The sequence below is a fragment of the Eretmochelys imbricata genome, chromosome 3 (assembly GCF_965152235.1).
Source record: "Eretmochelys imbricata isolate rEreImb1 chromosome 3, rEreImb1.hap1, whole genome shotgun sequence".
Lineage (NCBI taxonomy): Eukaryota > Metazoa > Chordata > Testudines > Cheloniidae > Eretmochelys > Eretmochelys imbricata.
Genome location: NC_135574.1, coordinates 119099630 through 119119713, shown reverse-complemented (window position 1 = coordinate 119119713; position 20084 = coordinate 119099630). Strand labels below are relative to the sequence as shown.

General features: G+C 41.1%; 1 protein-coding gene across 5 annotated transcripts in view; it reads left to right on the top strand.

Moving 5' to 3' along the window:
- TMEM242 (transmembrane protein 242) overlaps positions 1-19061 on the top strand; it is a 48772-nt gene extending 29711 nt beyond the window's left edge. Inside the window, exons 4-7 of one of the 5 annotated variants that reach the window (XR_013345663.1) lie at positions 6398-6603; positions 7207-7319; positions 13829-13934; positions 18380-19061. Coding sequence is in view for 2 of the 5 variants with exons in the window: in XM_077813256.1 (XP_077669382.1) it covers positions 13829-13933 (105 nt within the window). In the remaining 3 variants the exon portion in view is untranslated. Of the gene's footprint in view, positions 1-6397; positions 6865-6946; positions 6967-7206; positions 7320-13828; positions 13935-18379 lie in introns of those variants that run through there. The other 4 variants (XR_013345664.1, XM_077813256.1, XM_077813257.1 and 1 more) reach the window with 4 other exon arrangements.
- The last annotated feature ends 1023 nt before the right edge of the window (positions 19062-20084 follow it).

Here is a 20084-nt window from a genome sequence, read left to right as displayed (position 1 = left end):
AGCTATTAGAGATTATTTAATGCAGTAAGGTAGATGAGACCCTTTTAGAAAGAAGCCTGACAGTCAGAGGTGGAACAGTCACTGCAATTTATTTGGTAAGAAAAAACAGCCTCAGGTTTTGCAGTATCTATGATAAAAAAATAAAGTTCCGTTGAGTGAAATTCACTTCAGAGAGCTGCCTCCAGGAACTAAGCATGCTGGGATGTTAAATCAGGGAATGTGGTACACGTTCTTCACATAAGGTTAGGTTTAGAACAGGGGCGGGCAAACTTTTAGGCCTGAGGGCCACATCGGGTTTCCAAAATTGTTTAGAGTGCCGGTTAGGGGAGACTGTGCCTCCCCAAACAGTCACGAGTGGCCTGGCCCCCGCCCCCTATCTGACCTCCCCTGCTTCTCGCCCCCTGACGGCTCGCCCCCCCGGGACTCCTATCCCATCCACCCCGCCCTGCTCCCTGTCCCCTGACCACCCCTGGAGCCCCCATCCCTGACTGCCCCCCGCTGCCCCATCAAACCCCTCCTCTCATTCCTGACTGCCCCCCGGGACTCCTGCCACATCCAACCACCCCTTCTCCCTGTCCCCTGACTGACCCCGGAACTCCTGCCCCTGACTTTCCCCTGCCGCCCCATCCAACTCCCCTCTCCTTCCTGACTGCCCCGCCAGGATCCCTGCCCCCATTCAATCCCCAAGTTCCCCGCCCTCTGACCGCCCTGCCCCCTATCCACACTCCCACTCCCTGACCACCACCCCAAACTCCCCTGCCCTCTATCCAACCTGCCCTGCTCCCTGCCCCCTAACCGTGCTGCCTGGAGCACCGGTGGCTGGCGGTGCTACAGCCACGCCGCCCAGAGCACCAGGACAGGCGGCCGCGCCGCCCGGCTGGAGCCAGCCACGCCACCGCGCAGCACCGAGCGCCGGGTCAGGCTGCGGCTCTGCAGCTGTGCTGCCCGGCAAGAGCTCACAGCCCCGACGCCCAGAGCATTGCGCCGGCGGCGCAGAGAGCTGAAGCTGCGGGGGAGGGAGAACAGCAGGGGAGGGGCTGGGGGCTAGCTTCCCAAGCCAGGACCTCAGGGGCTGAGCAGGAGGGTCCCGCAGGCTGGATGTGGCCTGTGGGGCATAGTTTGCCCACCTCTGGTTTAGAAAGATGATGTTAGAGAGGGGCCTGTGATAGTGAAACTAGCAGAGAAATGTACAATACCGTCTACTGGTGTTCAATTTACTAACTTAATTGAAGATATCATTACAATTGAACTATGTACCCTAGTGTTGCTGACAATAATAAAGAGCCATTTCAAAACATTGCATAACTCAGTACATTGCACATTAGCGTTTATTATTAAATTCATTTTAGTTTGAGACTATTGGTATGTATTGCGGGAATGTGGAAGGTAAAGATCACTGTGTAATTTGTGTTCATAAGAAAGACTTTGTTAGGTTAGGTTCCACCTGAAGAGCAGTGATCTTTAAATGAGAAGACGAGGGTTTAGATATAAAGTAAAAAGCGTGCTAGTCACCTCAAAAGAGCAAGTAAAGACATGGGGTCCAATTCTTGAATCTGATATCAATGGTACAAAGGGGGTGTACAGCTGGACTGATGAGCCCCTGAACATTTCCTCAGCATGGGGGAATCACTGATTAATGTAGAGCGGCCTGTATGCCATCCAGGGCCTAGCATAGCCAGAGTACAGCAACACTACAGTGATCCCCAGCCGCTCACCAGCCCTTTTGGGCTATTGGCAGTTAGATGCATGTCAGAGCAGCCCTGAGGCTGCTGTCAGTTATTTTGGGGATTGAACTGAGTCCTGTGCCAAGCATAGCTGGGCCAGACCAAAGAATTGGACTCATGGTTCGTGGAAGGTACTGGCTTGTCCTCAGCCCTGAAGGACCCACTGCCACAGCCAGATTCTTTCCAGACACAATTTTAGTTTCCAGACATAGGGAGAACCTCCCCACCCCCACCACAAAACAGTTCCTCAGCCAACTCCTGGGATAAAGCTCCCAGGCACTTTTCTCCTTTGCCTCTCTCAGTCCCTCCTGCTTCAGGACCTATTGCAGGATTCTTCTGTGCTCTTTTAACTGAGCACTGGCTCCCAAGTCTCATTCTCTGGAAGCTCTTTTTCCCCAGCAGGTTCCTTCTGCCTCCCCGCCCTGGGGACGCTGGCAGCCTGTCCCAGAGAATTTCCTACTGCTCCTGTTCTCCCTTCCTTACTGACTGCCTGGCTCTGTATAGCTGCAGGTGCTGCCCTGCCCTCTTAATTGGCCACATTAAGAGTATCTGTTATAGCACAGAGGAGCTGGACCTGCTTCATTTAAAGGGTCCTGCCACCTTGTGACAGTCTCTTACCAGAAGAGCTTACAACCTAAGTTCAGACAATAAGGTTCATAGGTGGGCAAATAATAATATTGGAAGAGAAGGGACAAAGATTACAAGAATAAGATTATTCAGTCACTGAGATACGCACATCTTAGTTCCTTTACATCAGAGGGTTTGTTGTCTAAGTTATCTCAGTTCTTATAGGGAACATGGCAAAAGAAAGTTTTATGGGGAGATTTGAGTGCAGGCTGAGAAGTGCTCTGTATAGTATGTCTATACTACCCGCTGGATCAGCGGGCAGTGATGGATCCAGCAGGGTTCGATTTATTGCGTGTAGTCTTGGCGTGATAAATCAACCGCCGAGCGCTCTCCTGTCAACTCCTGTACTCCGCCGTGAGAGGCGCAGGCAGAGTTGACAGGAGAGCAGAAGCAGTTGACTCACCGCAGTGAAGACACCACGGTGAGCAGTTCTAAGTACGTCGACTTCAGCTACATTATTCATGTAGCTGAAGTGGCATAACTTAGATTGATCCCCACCCAGTGTAGACCAGAAAAAGGAAGAGCGTTCCAGCACAGAAACAGGCACAGAAGTAGAAGTGGGAGAAGAGAGCATCAGTGGTGGATGGTGGGGACAAGGGGAAATGCATTATTAGATAAAGAACCCCAAAACACAACACTACACACACAATTTTCTCCCCAGGAAGGAGAAAGAGAAAACAAACCACTCATGACAAACATTACCCACGTTGCTAACGTACTTCTGAAAGGTGCCCAGATAGTACAGTGATGAAGGTGGCTTAGGAAATAATATCATATACAATCTTGTGAGTAATACAAATATGAAAACTTCCCAATAAAAGTTAATAGCTGTGACATCTGTACTTGAAGCAAGAGGACGCTCTTTAGAAATGCTGTAACGACATTATATATTGTTTATTATTTAAGTGCCAACAACAGGTTGGACACTGTACCAGTCACAGAATATTATAGAAAATTCCTCCTTTGAAGGGCTGACAATTTAAAAGATAATATGGAGAAGACAAAATGCAGTAGTAAACTTTCAGGAGAGATTAATTTGCAGTTATAATTTATTATTATTATTATCATCATCACCCATGGCATCACAGAACAAGTGAGTTTATCGAAGAGATTTGAAAGTAGAGAGACTGGTAATTTTGTGCAGTGGGATGAGAAGAGCATTTTATGCCTTGGGGTGGCATGGAAGAAGGCATCGAAGCTGCAGTGAAAGGAAGCAAAAAATGGGACATTGAGTCTAGCATCACTGGCAAAGTAATATGATAATGTAGATGAGAAGCAGAACAGATTTGTGATGGTTCTTAAAGGCAAGAAAAAGATGTTGAATATTCCAAATTTTATGCTCAGGTGTGAGGAAAGAATTGCTTTCCCAGGAAATGAGTTCCTTTTATGTGCAGAAAACAAATGAACATGCTGAGAGGAGATAAAGAAATGGAACATTCTTAAAGCCACAGTCACCACAAGAGGTTTAGTGCTTTCTGGATAAATACACTGTCGTCAGAATAGGCCTTTAGTATTTTTATTGCTCAGACAAGATTGTCTGGTACATTGTGAGGTTAGTGTTTTGGTCTCTGAGTTGTAATGAGTTATCTGTTAGTAGGGAAGCATTATGTTTTATTGGATGCTTCTTCCCCCACCCCCTCCACCCCTTTCTGGAGCTTTTATACTATTGCTTTTAGTTTTTCTATGAAATGTTTATGCCATTGATAAATTGAGGGTGAGAGCTTATGAGTTCAGCATTTAAATTTTGGTAATGAAAAAAATAAATAAAACGAAAACTGAATGTAGAGGTGTAGCCGAGAAGCATTGGACCAGATCCTCAGCTGGTGTAAAATTTCATATTTATCTTCCCTGACACCAGTTGAGCTATAACAATTTACACAAGTTGAGGATGTGACCCATTATCTCTTTTTAACACCAAGATACTTACAGCAAAAGTGTTTCAGTGTTGAGAATACATAGTGTTGATTGACTGGTTAGTAAGTAATGATTTGAAATACATACAATAGTACATAGAATAGTACATAGAATAGTTTGCACACACCAGAGCACCCAGGTGACTGAATTACAGGATAGGAAAACAGCTGAGCCACAGAGTTGTGGTGGGTATTTCCTGCTGCAAGTACTTGCATTTAATTTTCAACAGTTGTTTAATGTAATTTGGGTTGTCCCTTAAGTCAGCTCTGACACTTGTATGCAATATCCTTAAGATATATTAACTTTCCAATTCACCAGCAATGCTTACCTGAGATAGAAAGATCTGGCCATTTGATATGAAGTGAGGGGAGTAAGAAATCGAGTACAGGGTGAAATAATTTTGTGTTAAAATATCTCAAAGAGGATACTATAACTCAGTTTTCCTCTTATTTCTTCATACAGTATTTTTCACTTGAGCAGCAGTGCATGGGGAATTTTTTTCCCTCAACTAACGTCCCAACATGCTTTCTTGCATTGAATTTTTTTGAATTATGGCATCTCTAAAAAACGTTGTCATTTCTTTTTAAATTATTTTGTTTCTCATTTCTGTATTTTGGCCACATTCCAGCAACATTTGTATAAGGAACTGTAGCTTCTATGTCAGAATTTCTCTTTCACTGAAGAATTTAATTAAGAAATACCCAGGGATATCTGTAATTTTTTTTATTGTTACCTTTTAACACACACAATGCCCTCTTTAATATGTTAGAGGAGATGGCCGAATGATCCAAGAAGCATTACATTTGAAATATCTAGGTTCCCTGGACACAGACTTCAGAGCAGGCCTGAGTCAGCCCTTTACCCTTGAGAGGTAGATAAATTGAGTTTACATGCAGTTTGTTGTCCTTGAATACCAAGGTCCTGTCTTCTTTCTGGGGACATTATAGATCCCTTAGCACTTCCTAAAAGTAAGAGTTGGCCAAACATTCCCTTCAGTTCACCCCTTTCCTTGTTTTTCAGCAGGATTTGCACTGGTTCGCTTGCTTCCCAGTTGTGGCTGTACTTCATTAGTGCTCTGTGTAAAACAGTTTAGGATGAAAAGCGCTGTATAAATTTACATTTTCTACAGAGAGAAGCCTTCTTTAAAGAAATAGGACATTGCTACTGCCCTGCAAAATTTGCCATTAAATTAGACCAGTGGTTTTCAATCTTTTTTTCATTGGAGGACCCCTAAAAAGTTTTCGAATGGTGGTGCGGACCCCTTTGGAAATCTTAGACTGTGGATGCCCAGGGGTCTGTGGACCACAGGTTGAAAACCACTGAATTAGACTAACCCTGGACATGGTGACAATAGGGTTACAACAAATACAGATTTGATGATACTTATTGTTATTTTGATATGCAATGTATGATACCAGATTATATTTTAATCTTGCAGCAGACATTTTTATCCATTGAAGCTTGACACTGTAGACAGAGATAGGAATTTCAGATCTCATTTTTCCTTGTTATTGCTGTACACTTTACATGCTTCCCTTAAAAAATATCAAAACCAGGCTTCTTATTGCATCACATATATTCACATCTTAGGATCAAACAGAATTAAGTTATGTAATATAGTTGAGGGATTTTGTATCCACTTTTTAGAGTCCCTGATACATATTTATAGACTACCAGGCTTTCATTAAAGTGTCTTTCTCCCATTTAAAATGTTCTTAATCTTTCTTTCTTTCTTTAGGAGGAATATGCACTACAGTCAGAATCTGTACTCCTGCCATTCAAGTAATTTCCCTTCCTCCCCCAAGTAAAAATTCTTACTTATATTATAGCTGTGTAGGGAATCATTTGGAAGCAAAGAATCTAAGGAAGACAGCCTGGACAGTCTTGCAGAGTTAGGAACCCAGGGTGTTGTCCTTAGATATGTTTGTTTTCTGACTTGTTGAGATAAAATGTCCACAGGTGGAAAGTCTTAGATTTTAATTGCTTTCGGAGTCTCTCTCTCTCTCTCTCTCTTTCTCATGTCAGGCAACCAGATTTTGTTGAGTAACCCAAGGTTGCGAGGTGTATCTGTCTTGATTTGTTTCCTCTACAACAACTACTGACTAATTTAATATTTTCAACCTCCCTTATAGATGACAGAATTTCGTCATAAAATGCAATCAGTATTTCCAGCAATTCCTAAAAGTGCAGAGCACTCAGTTGAATGGGAAGACTTACTGAAATCCAAATGAAAGGAGCAGAAAGGATTCGGAATTTTATACTTCAGTGGGAGAGACTGCAGAACTTGTGGAAAAATCCCATCTAAAAAAATAAGAAAGAAAGACTGATTTGAATGCAAGTGAGCAAATTAGTGACTGTTTGCTGAACATGGGGGCGGCAGTTATTATTTTAACAGCAAAAGAACTATTATGTTTTTGCTGTTGCTTTTTCATCATCATCACTAGAGTTGAATTGTGGAGAAAAGAATTTTATGGGATACCTTGGGCTGAACTTGAAAGAATAATATAACTGTATGAGAACGTGTTTCAGTAAAACAAAAATCAAACAAAAAACTGATCTTGAGTGGATATTTACAATAAAATATAGTTGCAAACTCTTACCTTGCTTCTTGGATAAAATTCTAGGTTGTTTGGAAAATAAGGAACAGCTGTAATTTCATTGACATTTACCTGTCTTATTAGGAATAAAGGTGGCTCAGTCCATCACATCAGATCAGTTAAAACAGTCTGCAGAAAAGGCATGTAATGGGTTACCTCAATTCCTGAGGATAGAAGAGATACCTGAATAATACCTATGGAGGGAGGGCTGAACACATCCAGCATACCAAGGGTATACAAGAAAGATCTATCTGGTTTCCTCTATAAAGTGAAGGATGTTCTCTCTATAAAAAAACATTTTTTGATCCATTGTCTATTTTTTTATTGGGACTCTGTAACAACAGGTCTGATAGCTTGCACAAGAACCTGTCATGAAAATGAAGACGCTATAAAATAGTGCGACATCCAGTCTACCCTATACCACAAACACTTTTCAGCTAAGAAGCCATGTGAGCAGGTATAGTTTTCAGTATCTGTGTGGTTCCTATGGCTCTGCTACCTGGCGAGTCCTAAGTAATGTGTCATTTTTCATGCTGAAATGATCTCATTGTGTGGGTGTAAGCTAAGGAAGATAAATGTCTAATTCAAATGTACTTGCCGAACTTTAGATCTAAAACAGTTGTAAAAAATATTTTTAATATGTAAATTCTTCCAGTGAAACAATTCCCCCAATCAGTTATCAGATTTCTTTTATTAATTGCTCAAGATCCAATTAGCCAGCCATCAGGTTTAATAAAGTGCTGTTGAAGTATAGCCTTTGTGTTTAAACCTTTTCATATCTAGTAAAGAATATTTTTTAAAAAATCATAAAGGTCAAATGAATAATAGAGTAGCATGGTTTCTCGCTGTAATATACCACAAGGATATTATCTTTGAGTAAACTGAAGTGGAATAACTGACAGCATTTAAATAGCTTACCTCGTGCATTTCAATATTAAACAACACACTCTTCAGCACACATCCAAAGATGGCCTAATTTCATTATTTCTTTTAGTTCATGTACAGTATTTACTAACTACTGTATTGCCTAATGCTAAGGCAGCTTGATGCTGAGTTGCCAAGATTTAACAAGATGGATGTGCCATTTGAAAAGCCAAAGACAATCAAGTGCTAAACAAAATAACTGAATGTATCATGTCCTTAAGATGGCTAGGCTCTGGTTGAACTGCATTCTTGCTTCCACACAGCTAATAACATTCTTAGGAATAGCCCGTCCCATATGTGGTAGCACTTCTAAGGTCCAGAGTCCACCACAGATCTTAAGAAGCACCTGCACTCTGGATTGACTTCTTTGGTGTTCCTAAATTCAATAGCAGTTACTACTTTTGTTTTTCTAAGCCCATAGCAGTAATCACAGTGCTTTTAAGGCCTGGTCTGCACTACAGGGTTAGGTCAATGTAAACTGCCTTGTGTCTACTTAGCTGTGGAATTGCCTTCACTTAAATTTGGCTTCCGCAGACATTAGTGCCTCTCTATGCCGATTTAGTAACACCACTTCCCCGGGCGGCATATAGCCATGGTCAATGTAAGTAGGTTGACACAGTGTCAGTGTAGACACAGTGTTGATAACGTCAACTGTTACTGGTTTTCAAGAGCCATCCCACAATGCCCACACTTACAATACAATTGAATCAAACACTCCTAGTGAGGTCACTCACTGCCGACACGAGGCAAGTGTGTGCACACACAAGTGATTTAATTATTGCGGTGGCTGAATGCTGATGTAAGTTAGGTTGATATAATTTTGTAGTGTAGATATGGCCTAAGCCTACAGGCTCCACATATATCACTTTCAAAGCCATTTTTGAATATTTCACAGTATAAATACTAATATATGTCAGATGATATTAAAAACTGGGGGAAATCTACAGACAAATTTTTAAACTAGAATTAAATTATATATATAATGATACAGCAATTTGGTACAACAATCTTAAGATATTGATGCTAACAAAAACAACTACTGAAAATGAAGGAATACATACTTCAACTTCTTATACCATCCATAACTCCGCATCATTTATTCATGTTTTGCCAGATGCAGCTTTGCTTGCAAGAAAAAGTTTGTGTAAAAAAGACAGAGAGTGCATGATTTGTAAATCAGATTCCAATCCATGTGAAAAATGTGGATTGCTCATCTCTTTGAACTTGTGCTGTGGCTATAATCCACTGGATATACATACCACTCTTCCTGTGCCATTTTACTGCTTTTTGATATCATATTTAGCATGGCTGCTACCTGAAACCATAATAACGGCTCAGAAGGCTTGCATACTTCTGCACAAAAAGAGAAGCAGGAAGGCAAGAATTACATCAGAGTGGCTAAACAGAAAGGCTCAAGAAGTTATTCAAACCAAAGAGAATTTGGAAGAGCTAAGTCTAGTGAAGCAAATAAAATGAAGGATAAACTACAGCAGGCAATACATAAGAAGAAAATTAGAAGGGCTAATGGATTTCAAAGAACATGTAGCTAATGGTATACAAACAAACAAAAAGTTTTTTTAAGTGTCTCAGAAGCAGGAAGCCTGTGAAAGAATTGGTGGATCAGCTAGCTCACCAGTTTCCCTCTTTTTTAAAAGTTACTTGCTTTTGACTCCTCTCTGCATCAAGAGCCTAGCCAGCATGGGGAAAAAAAATCTAGGAAATAGAGGCAGGCCATTTATAATATCAACTCCTCCAATGTAAGGAGTTATAGTAAGATAAGGTAGGTAATCTGGATTAGTTGTGGAAAGATTCTGGCTGCTTCAAGGCATCTTTGCTGGAATGTACATCTGTGTTGTTTCATTCACTCTCACCTATTCTTAACCACATTCAGTAATAAATGAGACAAGCTTTCTCACCAGCAGAAGTTGGTCCAATAAAGGTATTACCTCACCCAACTTGTCTCTAATATCCTGGGACTGACATGGCTACAACAACACTGCATACACCTTCAGTAATAAGACTCACACAAGCACTGTGTATTACATATGAAATCTGCCTATAAAACTATTAGTCACAATCCTGTGTTCCCAGGAAAGTGTGGTGTGGTTGCCCTCACTTTTTCCCCACTGCTCATTTTGTAAAAAAGCAGGGAATGTGGGGTTATGGGGATATAAAAAAACTAGAACAGGTAATGTCTATAGAAAAATAATTTACATATTACACATTCTTTCTGAAGAATCCTGAAGTGCTTCCCAAAATATATACAGGACCCATGACACACAACTCTCTCTGCAGTAGAGGGTGGCAAATGAACATGAAGCACAGTGCTCTTTTGTGGGAGGTGGAACTATTTGATACATGACATCTGGGCCTCCTACATACTCTGACAAAAAGTCTCATGGGCCCTTAATGGCCTGATTTTGGCACCTTCCACTGATTTAAACCAGTCATGAGTTCTGAGCACCTCTGCAACCTTAGGCCATGAAAATACACACAGAGCAGACTGGACCTTGGTTTTTAAGGTTTCATTCAGAACCCCTCGGAGAGTTAAATGCGTGAATAAGGACGAAGAGCTAAATCAAACACTGCTGAGTTTGAACCTCTTGCTGTGGGGATTCTAGATGCTTCAAACTTGATGTGCAGGCCAGTAAGCAATCCCATCTGGGTAAAATGGTCTATAGTAGCATTTGGAATTAAGCTGACAGAAGTTTTTTGTAATTTGTCTATTTCTTTTTTACCGGGGCATATTGTTAAACATCCCCCGCCTGTTAACTAATTTAACAACTAATGTTATCCTTTATGTGAGCACCATCTGTGTATTGTGTTCTGAATGTTCCTGACTATGGAAGAGCAGAAATTATATGGAATTTCAGCTTTGCCTTTTTGTCATTATCTTGGGCTGAGTATGACAAACAATCACATTTATCTCCTGGAGCACACAATCATCCTATTAACCAGGAAGACATTTTTCACAGACTTAAAAAGGAACAAAGCAGATATTATCTTCCCACAAGCAATTCATTTCATGGGTGCTGAGCACTAGAAACATAAAAAGGGGTGAATGAGACAAGGTATTTCCCCTTTACATCCCAATTAAGAGGGATTTTAGTCAACAAGGCCCATTTTAGTGGTTAATCCTGAAATCCTGAACTTGAATGCACAAAAGAGCTTTTGTAAAAAGCAGAAGAGAACTTGATTTGAACTATTTTTTCCGTGCATACAAAAAACAAATTTTGTTTGGCCATTTATTACTACCAAATAGGGTTACGGTTAATTTAAGTTTCAAGAGAACAGGTCAGTTATTCATTAGACTGGTAAGTAGGCCATTTGGCCTCGTTTCATCCTATGTGTTTTTCTGATAATCCAGGGGACGGGGAAGGACACAACAATTAATAGTTTTAGTATACAGAACAATATTCCTCCTATGGCTGTCTAGCCCTAGACCACAAGAGAATGATGAAAAGAATTAAGGACAGACAGAACCAACCCTAACTGACTGTAATAAACTATATATTCACTGCCCAAAACTCTGTTAATACAGTGTTCAGGTTGAGTACCAGTGCTGGTACCTTCCAGAATGTGAAATGTACCAATACTTAAACCTCTCCAAAACAGGAAATAAAGCATTAAAGTAAAACAAATTTAAACCTTTAAAAAATGCACCTCTCACCCCCACCTTAACTCTGCCCTCTTGGAGTTGGCTTTGGGCATGGGTACTAAACCAAACCTGACCTATGCCAAACAAAATCTGCTATTTTCTGGGTTGTGTCCCACACAATGTTATATTGTCATGCCTCCTCATAAACCCCTGACTCTCCCTGTGCTAGGTATAGCTGTATGGGACCTGGGATTAGGTGCAGCGAGTCGCCAGAGGTTGCACTGAAATCTGAGATGTGCAGCTGCAGCTAGAAGAATCAGGATGCTTTGTGCTATGTAGACTGTCCAAGTAGATGGACACACGGGCATCTCTTGGCTCTAAAATCTATGAATGTATGAAATTTTTTGGGCTGCTACAATGACTGCAACTGTCACTTCCAGAGGCCAGCATCCCAATACATATGTCAAGAAAACTGGGGAAGATAAGAGAGCTTTAATCCTTTGTAAAACTTGCATATTCTCAGTGCCCGTCAGAACTCCACATCTACACTGGCATTCCCATAGTGCTTGCTGTGTCTTCTGTACTGCACTGTTGTCCTGAGGAGTTCTAGTGGTCGGGTGGCACACATCAGTCTGCCCCAAATGCTCAATAAGGGCTAACTGAAGATGATGGCCTGGAGGGACTCCCTCTGATCAGGCTGAATAGGTGTTACCATCTCCATCTGGCAGGACTTTGGTGGTTTGCCTGGAGTAGATGAAGTGGTTGAGTCTAGTCTAGTTTATATAAATTCTTACATCAGCCTCATCACAAGTTTAGTGTTTGCTAAGCCTGTCCTAAAACTCAACCTTTATTCTAGTGCAGAGACGGCCTAAGAGTCACCCCCCCCAACACACACTATTCCTGTGCACTTTTCGCACTATCCTCCAAATGCTCAGGAAGGGTGCAGTCCTATGATCTCACACAGGCAGTCAGTGTGCCATTGCTCGAAGAGGAGAGAGTGAAGCTAATGGCACAGTTAATCTCAGGAACTCATTGACCAAATGATCCCAAATTTGTACCATAAACTGCAACATGGCTCCTGTTGTGGCATACCAGTTTTCAAGACAATCTCCTTATGCACATGGCATGTAGTGCAATTTGAATATATTAAAAGCAGCTTTGGGGAGGGGCATATCTGAGGCACCCCCAGACCAAATTACTCCAAACTTGCACCACTAATTCTACCCTCTGACCCTGATGAGGTACAGCAATTTTCAAAACAATCTGGGTATGCCTATGAATTTTAGAGCACTTTGAAGTACCGGTTGCAAATCTTCCAGTACCTTCTTAGCTGATGCAGACAGAGGGTAACTAATGTGCACAACCCACTTTCAGAAAGCTACCAAGGGAAGGACTCAAATTCTCAGTACATAGGTATGGCTCAGCTCCAACGGCCATAGCACGTCACCTTGAGTCACCTGGTTACTATGCTGACAGGCTGCCTGCAAACATTCTGGCTTGCTACAGAATTCCAGTTCTGCTGCACACATGCAAATGACTTTCTCTGGCACATCAGGTTGTCTCAAACCTCACTGGAAATCCTGAATAACTTTTCAAATATTGCCAGATACTAGCTCAGATCAAACCTGGGGCGGGGGGAGGAGGGTATACATCAGTTTGGGAAGAACCAGAGCCATTCTCTCAGCCCCAGGCATGAACAAAATAAGTTATACAACCCATAAAATGTTGATGTCATGATAGTTTTTTGGGGAGGCTATTTCTGAAACCTCTGGCTTAAATGACCTCAAATTTAGACCACTAACCCTACTCCAAATCCTGATGACAAATAGCAAATTTCAAAGCAATCTGAATATGCATGTGGATATTAAAGCACTTAGGGAAAAAATCAGCTGTTGAAGTCTCAATCTTAACTGAAGTGATGCTACCCGTGCCGCTCTAATGTTGTAACTGTTTAGCTGGGTAATGATTATGCCTTGTTTTCTATATATTCCACCTTTAAATCTCTAAGGACTCTGAAGATACCCCTCTTGTGTATGTTCAGTGCAGCATATCAAAGGAGACACACCCTGCATGCTCTAACCACGGAGACATTGGTTCTTACTGGTATAGTTCTCTTAAACTAAATTAAAGGTTATACTGACTGAAAGCATCTATTTGATGTTTTTATATCTGGAAAAACATAACAATACGCAGAGTGAGCAATCACTTCATTTTAACAATCTCTCCCAGGATTTGTTAATCATTTCCTGTGCAATAGCACATTTTTTGTGAGATTTTAAGAGCGGGACAGATTGGTAGTCAGTGAAAAACAGGAAATGGAGGAGATCCTTTGCAGTGCATTTATTACCACTGCATTATGCTTCACCCTTAATTTGAATTTGACCTTACTTGTAAAACCACAATGGAAACCTTTTTTCATTGGTTCGCTGACTCTTTCCATGTAGGATAATTCTGATTTCAAGCCTGCAAGTTTTTATCCAGTGCAACTGATCTTAATCTACCTGCTTCTCTTCAATGATGCCTCCACAGATCTTTGCCACCTAGATTAAGGTAGGTTTGTGACTTCTCTCCTTCACCATATTTGTTGGCTAGGAAACTATTTGGATAAAGTAGACTGAATCAGAGGTTCCTTTCTTCAGACTATAGACCTCTACTCTGCTCAGTTACATGGCCTATTGTTTGATATTTTGTATCATTCATCTCAAGAACAATCTGTGGATGGGGTATGCAAAAACTTTGGGATCCAGTCATTTAACTCTTGCAGAAAAAACCCAGACCACATTCTTGATGAGTGTCTGTGCTTTGGCCTTTTAACCCTTGACTTCATGCTTCATTGCACTCCATATTTTGTCTCCTGTTAAGCAGGGCAGTTGCCACTCCCACACATACACTTTTACTTTGCTTTCCCCCCTTAATTTCCTTTTCCACCCAATTTAATGTAAAAATAACGGCCACGATTTCCAGGAAGTGACAAGTGATTTTAAGTGCCTTGATTTTGAATGTCCAACGTGAGAAGCCATAACAGCGGCTAATATTCAGAGAAGAGTGGCCAGCACTTTCTGAGAAGCAGGCTCCTGCAAAGTGTTTCAGGTTGGCTACTCAAGTAACTGAGGCACCAAATTAAGCGGCTGAGAAGCTGCTCTGTATGTGCCCACTCCCAACACATCTAGGGTTAGTGAGGTTGAAAAGCAGCTATCAGCCAGGAATGACGGGGACCCAGTGGCTTGCAGATATTTTCCCTGGCAGGCAACAGAGAGCATGGAGTGCAATACAAGCCCCGCAGACCCCTCTAAAGGTGGACAAGCACCTGTTCTGGAAGACTCAGTCTGAGATCCTGATGCCCCTCTCTCTCTCTCTGATAGAGACTCCACCTTGATTCTGCAGCTCTCCATAGTCCCTGTGCAGGGTGTTCAGATATTATGGAGAGGGGAGCCTCAGTCAGACAGACAGATGGGACAGGATCCAGTCACAGGGAGAAGAAAAGCCCCTTTTTAAACCCTTACACTATATGTTCTGATCCCCCACAGCTCCTGACCTTGGGACTGACCAAGCAGCTATTCCATGTTCCCAGCTGTGCCTGTCTGACTGTACACAGGATCAGATAGCAAAGAGCTCTGGCACAGAGCTCCCCTACACAGGATTAGGGTCTTCGACATCCTCTGCAAACAGATACAGATTTACCTGAAAGACTTCTGCACATAAATCCTTAGGCACATGATTTGGTCATCTCTCCCAACCCCTCTTCAGGGGAAGACAAGTGGCTTAGGGAACTCCCCACCCTGCCTTCAGCCACCCAGATTCCTTGATTAACTGAACCTCCCACTGTCTGAAGGTTTCAGGCATCTCTAAAGATTCTCAGATAATTAAAGCTCTACTGCATTTCAAAGCTAACGATTAGCTGAGTAAGCCATCACCATAATGTCTGACTGATGATGTGATCAATTAGAGATGGGAAGATGAGTTACAGTAGAGTAACTGGAAAGGCTAATGATCTCATACAGAAGAGCTTTTTCATCTGTAGCTTCTATGACTGCATGACAAAAAAATAAAACTAGAGAAGAAAGCTTAAGGTTCCACACTGCCTTCAGTAAGAATGAATCAATATGGAATACAAATCCATTAAAATTAGAGTTACTGTAAGTGACTTAGAAAAATTCCAGGTCTCAGTGTTTAACTGATATGCACAAAAATGTCTGCCCTAGTAACTGTAGCTCTGTTTGATATGTATGAGGGCTTTAATATTTTATAACAGTGATGGTTGTGCTCAGTTAAAGGCGGCAGCTTCAAAAAAAAATTAAAATCCCAGAAAACACTTTGTCTTCCAATTCAGCATTATGTAATATTTCAGATGTGATACACACTCCTTTGAAGGCTTTGCCACCTGGTAACATGAGTGTCATCTGGAAAAGATGTTTCATCTAAAAAAGTTGGTGATAGATAGATAGATAGATAGATTAGATAGATAGATAGCTGATAATGAGTGTTAATGCTTCATCTGAAACAAAACCGGGGAAGACATTGGGGAACACATTTCTTAGCTATCACACAAAAAAAGATTCTCAGTGAAGCCTAAGTAGAAATGCATGGAGTATCAGATCTTAAGAGAATGTAATGCACTCCAGAAAGGACAGAGATATTGCATGCTAATATAGTCAATATTTTCCTCTGATATAAATGTAAGGATTATTCCATATCTTTTACTCTATCTCTGAATTAATTTTGGTTGGAAACCATTACTCGTTAATGATCAAATATGACTAAACTCCAGCTCACTTGTTTTCTTAGGTTATTAGATGTCTGCTGTGAGGCAGCTATGTTGCAGAATGTCATTTATATCAGCTTTGGCTAATGTGTTAATATTCTTCCATCCTGCACCACTGTATAAGGCCTGCTCAGTGCTTAAAAAAAATAAACCTAAGCTTAAAGGGGCATAATCATGTAGTTTGGATCTAATATTTTACTGAATGGTAAATGCTGCCATTCTTAACTGCTGCAGTAAGCGTTTGCTTGAATAAAGATGGCAGCATTTAGTCAAAAATTTCTCCAGATTGTCGATTATATCCTGAGAAGCACTGAGCACCATCAAGTCCCATTTGACCCCAGCCTTGTGTGTTGGTTTTTAATAGCTATCACTCCAGTTTTCAATAATGTTTTATATAATGGATGATCTCTAATTATAGCCCCAATTTCTCCTGGCCCAAGTTCAGAACTTGAGGGACATCCAGAGCTTATCACTTTAAGACCAAGCATATGCTAGTTAGGCATAGATTCAAGTAGAATAGAACTCATAGAATCATAGAACTGGAAGGGACCTCAAGAGGTCATCTAGTCCAGTCCCCTGCACTCAAGGCAGGACTAAGTATTATCTAGACCTGACAGGTGTTTGTCCAACTTGCTCTTAAAAATCCCCAATGATGGAGATTCCACAACCTCCCTAAGCAATTTAGTCCAGTGCTTAACCACTCTGACAGTTAGAAGTTTTTCCTAATGTCCAACCTAAACCACCCTTGCTGTAATTTAAACCCATTGCTTCTTGTCCTATCCTCAGAGGTTAAGAACAACAATTTTTCTCCCTCCTCCTTGTGACAACCTTTTATGTACTTGAAAACTGTTATGTCCCCTCTCAGTCTTCTCTTCTCCAGACTAAACAAACTCCATTTTTTCAATCTTTCCTCATAGGTCATGTTTTCTACACCTTTAATCATTTTTGTTGATGGTTGCTAAAAGAACATGCAAGAGAAAAATAGAGATAGAGTGTGATGGGTACCATTGGTATTACAATAAAGTGTGTATGCGGGGGGGAGTAGATGTTCTAACTACATGCTCCCCAGTAAATAGATTTAAAAACTGAACTAAACTGTTGAAGCCATATGTGTACGTTGCTAGTGTTAGTTAAATAGCTTTGTCAGGTAGTAGGCCAGGAGGAGATGCATTCCCTCCATGTCTGTAAGTCTTTTTTTCTCCCCTACATGTTTCTCTCTCTCATCACCAGGCCTCCTCTTCATTCTCACTAGTGATTTGGTACTGAGGATTTGGTCCTATCCATTCAGAAGTTCTCAATCTATGGCCTGTGAACCACTGATGCTCTGAGGAGCACATACTGGTGGATCATGGAGAGCTGCCTGGTCACATAGTGTTGGCTCCATTTTTCCAAATACTGAATTGTACTAAGAAATATAAAAATACATGATATATTTTCCTGATATTAGTTTTCCCTTTAAACCACTGTAACTGCTGTAGTTGTCACAGGGTACTAGCCTACTGCGGTTTGAAGGAGCTGGTGCACATGGTTATTAATGGGATACAAAACCATCTCTCTATTAAAATGATGAAGAAGTTCGAGAAACCCCATATGAGCTTGTTTTCCCATTTATATAACATTGTTTAAGGAAGGCAGCAACATCCCTTGGCAAACAAACTAAATGCATTTCACTGGAAATTTATTCCTGAAAAATACAACTGTATCAGTAGTATAGCATTACATGCAACTTCCCTGTGAACCTTTGCTAAAAATACTGCCATTTGGTGCAATCTAGCCCATTCCACAGGTAAAACCCTTGTTCTTCAGAAGTATTTTTATGATCCCCAAGTCTCAGACAGGGATGATTTAGCTACATCTATATAAGGGTGAGCTCCAGCTGAGGTAGAGAAGTCATCCAATACTCCCTTGAGTGTGCTGACTAAATTTTAACGAGAAACTTCCAAAAGCACCCTCCAGCACATCACTGCACCTGGTTGTGTTACTGTACATTGGCTAACTGAAGAATCCAGAGACGAATGTGTGTACTCCATCCACAATAAGTAAATAACTCTTCTCTTTAGTTCAGTGACTGAATTTTAAGAAAGGGCTCCTGAGAACCCCCTACAAGTAGAACTCCTTCCTGAAACGTTTATAAAATCCATCTTTCAGACCAAATTAAAATATTGTGAATGGCAGGTTTTAAATATCTCCCAGCACACTGATGCAACATAATCTCTTTCCTTCTCCCCTACAGGAGTCTGTTACTGAACCATGAAATAATGTCATGTGCTTACATTTCTGCAAGAAAGCGTAGTGAAGATGTACTCCTCACTCCACTGAGGTGCTGACACAGCAGCTCTTCAGAAGTTCAGGATCTGTGCAGAAGACCAGCAAAGCCTAATTTATCAGAATACAAGGCTACAGAAAAAGGGGAGGGGGGAAATGGTGGTGGTGGGGATACAGTAGTTAATTGTTAGGAAGTCCTTGAAAAATAAATCTGAACAAAACACCAGAACGTGCAATGCCCTGTAATATGTTTGGAATTAACTTTTATTCCCTGTTTTATTTTAAGTTGCTGTGCAGACAGTCAGTCGTATTATTCTTATCAAAAATAGCTTCTTCATCCTCAGCAGATGTTCAGGTCTTTCAATATGTATGTTCTGTAATTCCCCATAATGCTAATAATGTGTCTAGTAACGTCAGGTGCACGAGTTTTCTTATGTTACTTCTACAGTATCTGTAGCATTCCCCTTCAATTCTGAATATAAAACATCTTCAGGTTTCAATGCGGAGAGGGAATGGTTTTCAGATGTCCTCATAAAAGAAGACTTTGCATCTTCCCTAAAGGGCAACAATTATAATCCCTTGAGTCCACATCCATTCTAAAATATTTAAACCAAAGCCTTACCTCACTCTGCCATAACTCCAAGATCTGGTAAAAGACATGTTTTGCCCTGGTTATACTACATTAAATTAATAAAGGATTTGGGAGTAGAATTTATGCCTGCTGCTAATTGCATTTGATACGAAATGTAGTTTTTCCACTGTTCCACATCAATTAACCAAAGACAATGCACCTGTTACAATGGGGAAACAAGCAAGTAAAAATATAAAAGAATGCCATTTTTCCACAATGCCAGCCAATGCCAGCCAGAATCGGAGTTCTACCTTGTCTTGAGCTTTGTTATGGAAGCTTCATAACACTGAGACCCCAGATCAGCTGACTTCTTAAGCACATGATTAACTGTAATGTCAATACTCTTCAAGTTTCTGCCAGAGGGTGTCACTAAAGGCCACACAAGGAGCTATCTTCTTTCCCCCACCTTCCCCAAGTCACTCTTTACACTGCATCTGGTGGGCTTCCTGCCTTGGGTGGTATGATACCTTGGGAATGCGCTCAGGATCCTTGTTCTGTTTAACTCTATCACATTTCTATAGTGGCAGCAGTATGTGCTCCTAATTCTGACTTTTCCTTCACTCCATGTTCTATGCCTTTACTGACAAGTTTCAGAGTAGCAGCTGTGTTAGTCTGTACCCGCAAAAAGAACAGGAGGACTTGTGGCACCTTAGAGAGTAACAAATTTATTAGAGCATAAGCTTTTGTGGGCTACAGCCCACTTCATCGGATGCATAGAATGGAACATATATTAAGAAGATAGATAGATAGATAGATAGATATACATACAGATAAGTTGGAAGTTGCCATACAAACTGTGAGAGGCTAATTAGTTAAGATGAGCTATTATCAGCAGGAGAAAAAACTTTTGTAGTGATAATCAAGATGGCCCATTTCTTGGGTTTGAATGGAGACTGGGAATGGCTGGGTCATTATACATATTGAATCTATTTCCCTAAGTTAAGTATCCTCACACCTTCTTGTCAACTGTCTAGATGGGCCATCTTGATTATCACTACAAAAGTTTTTTTTCTCCTGCTGATAATAGCTCATCTTAACTAAT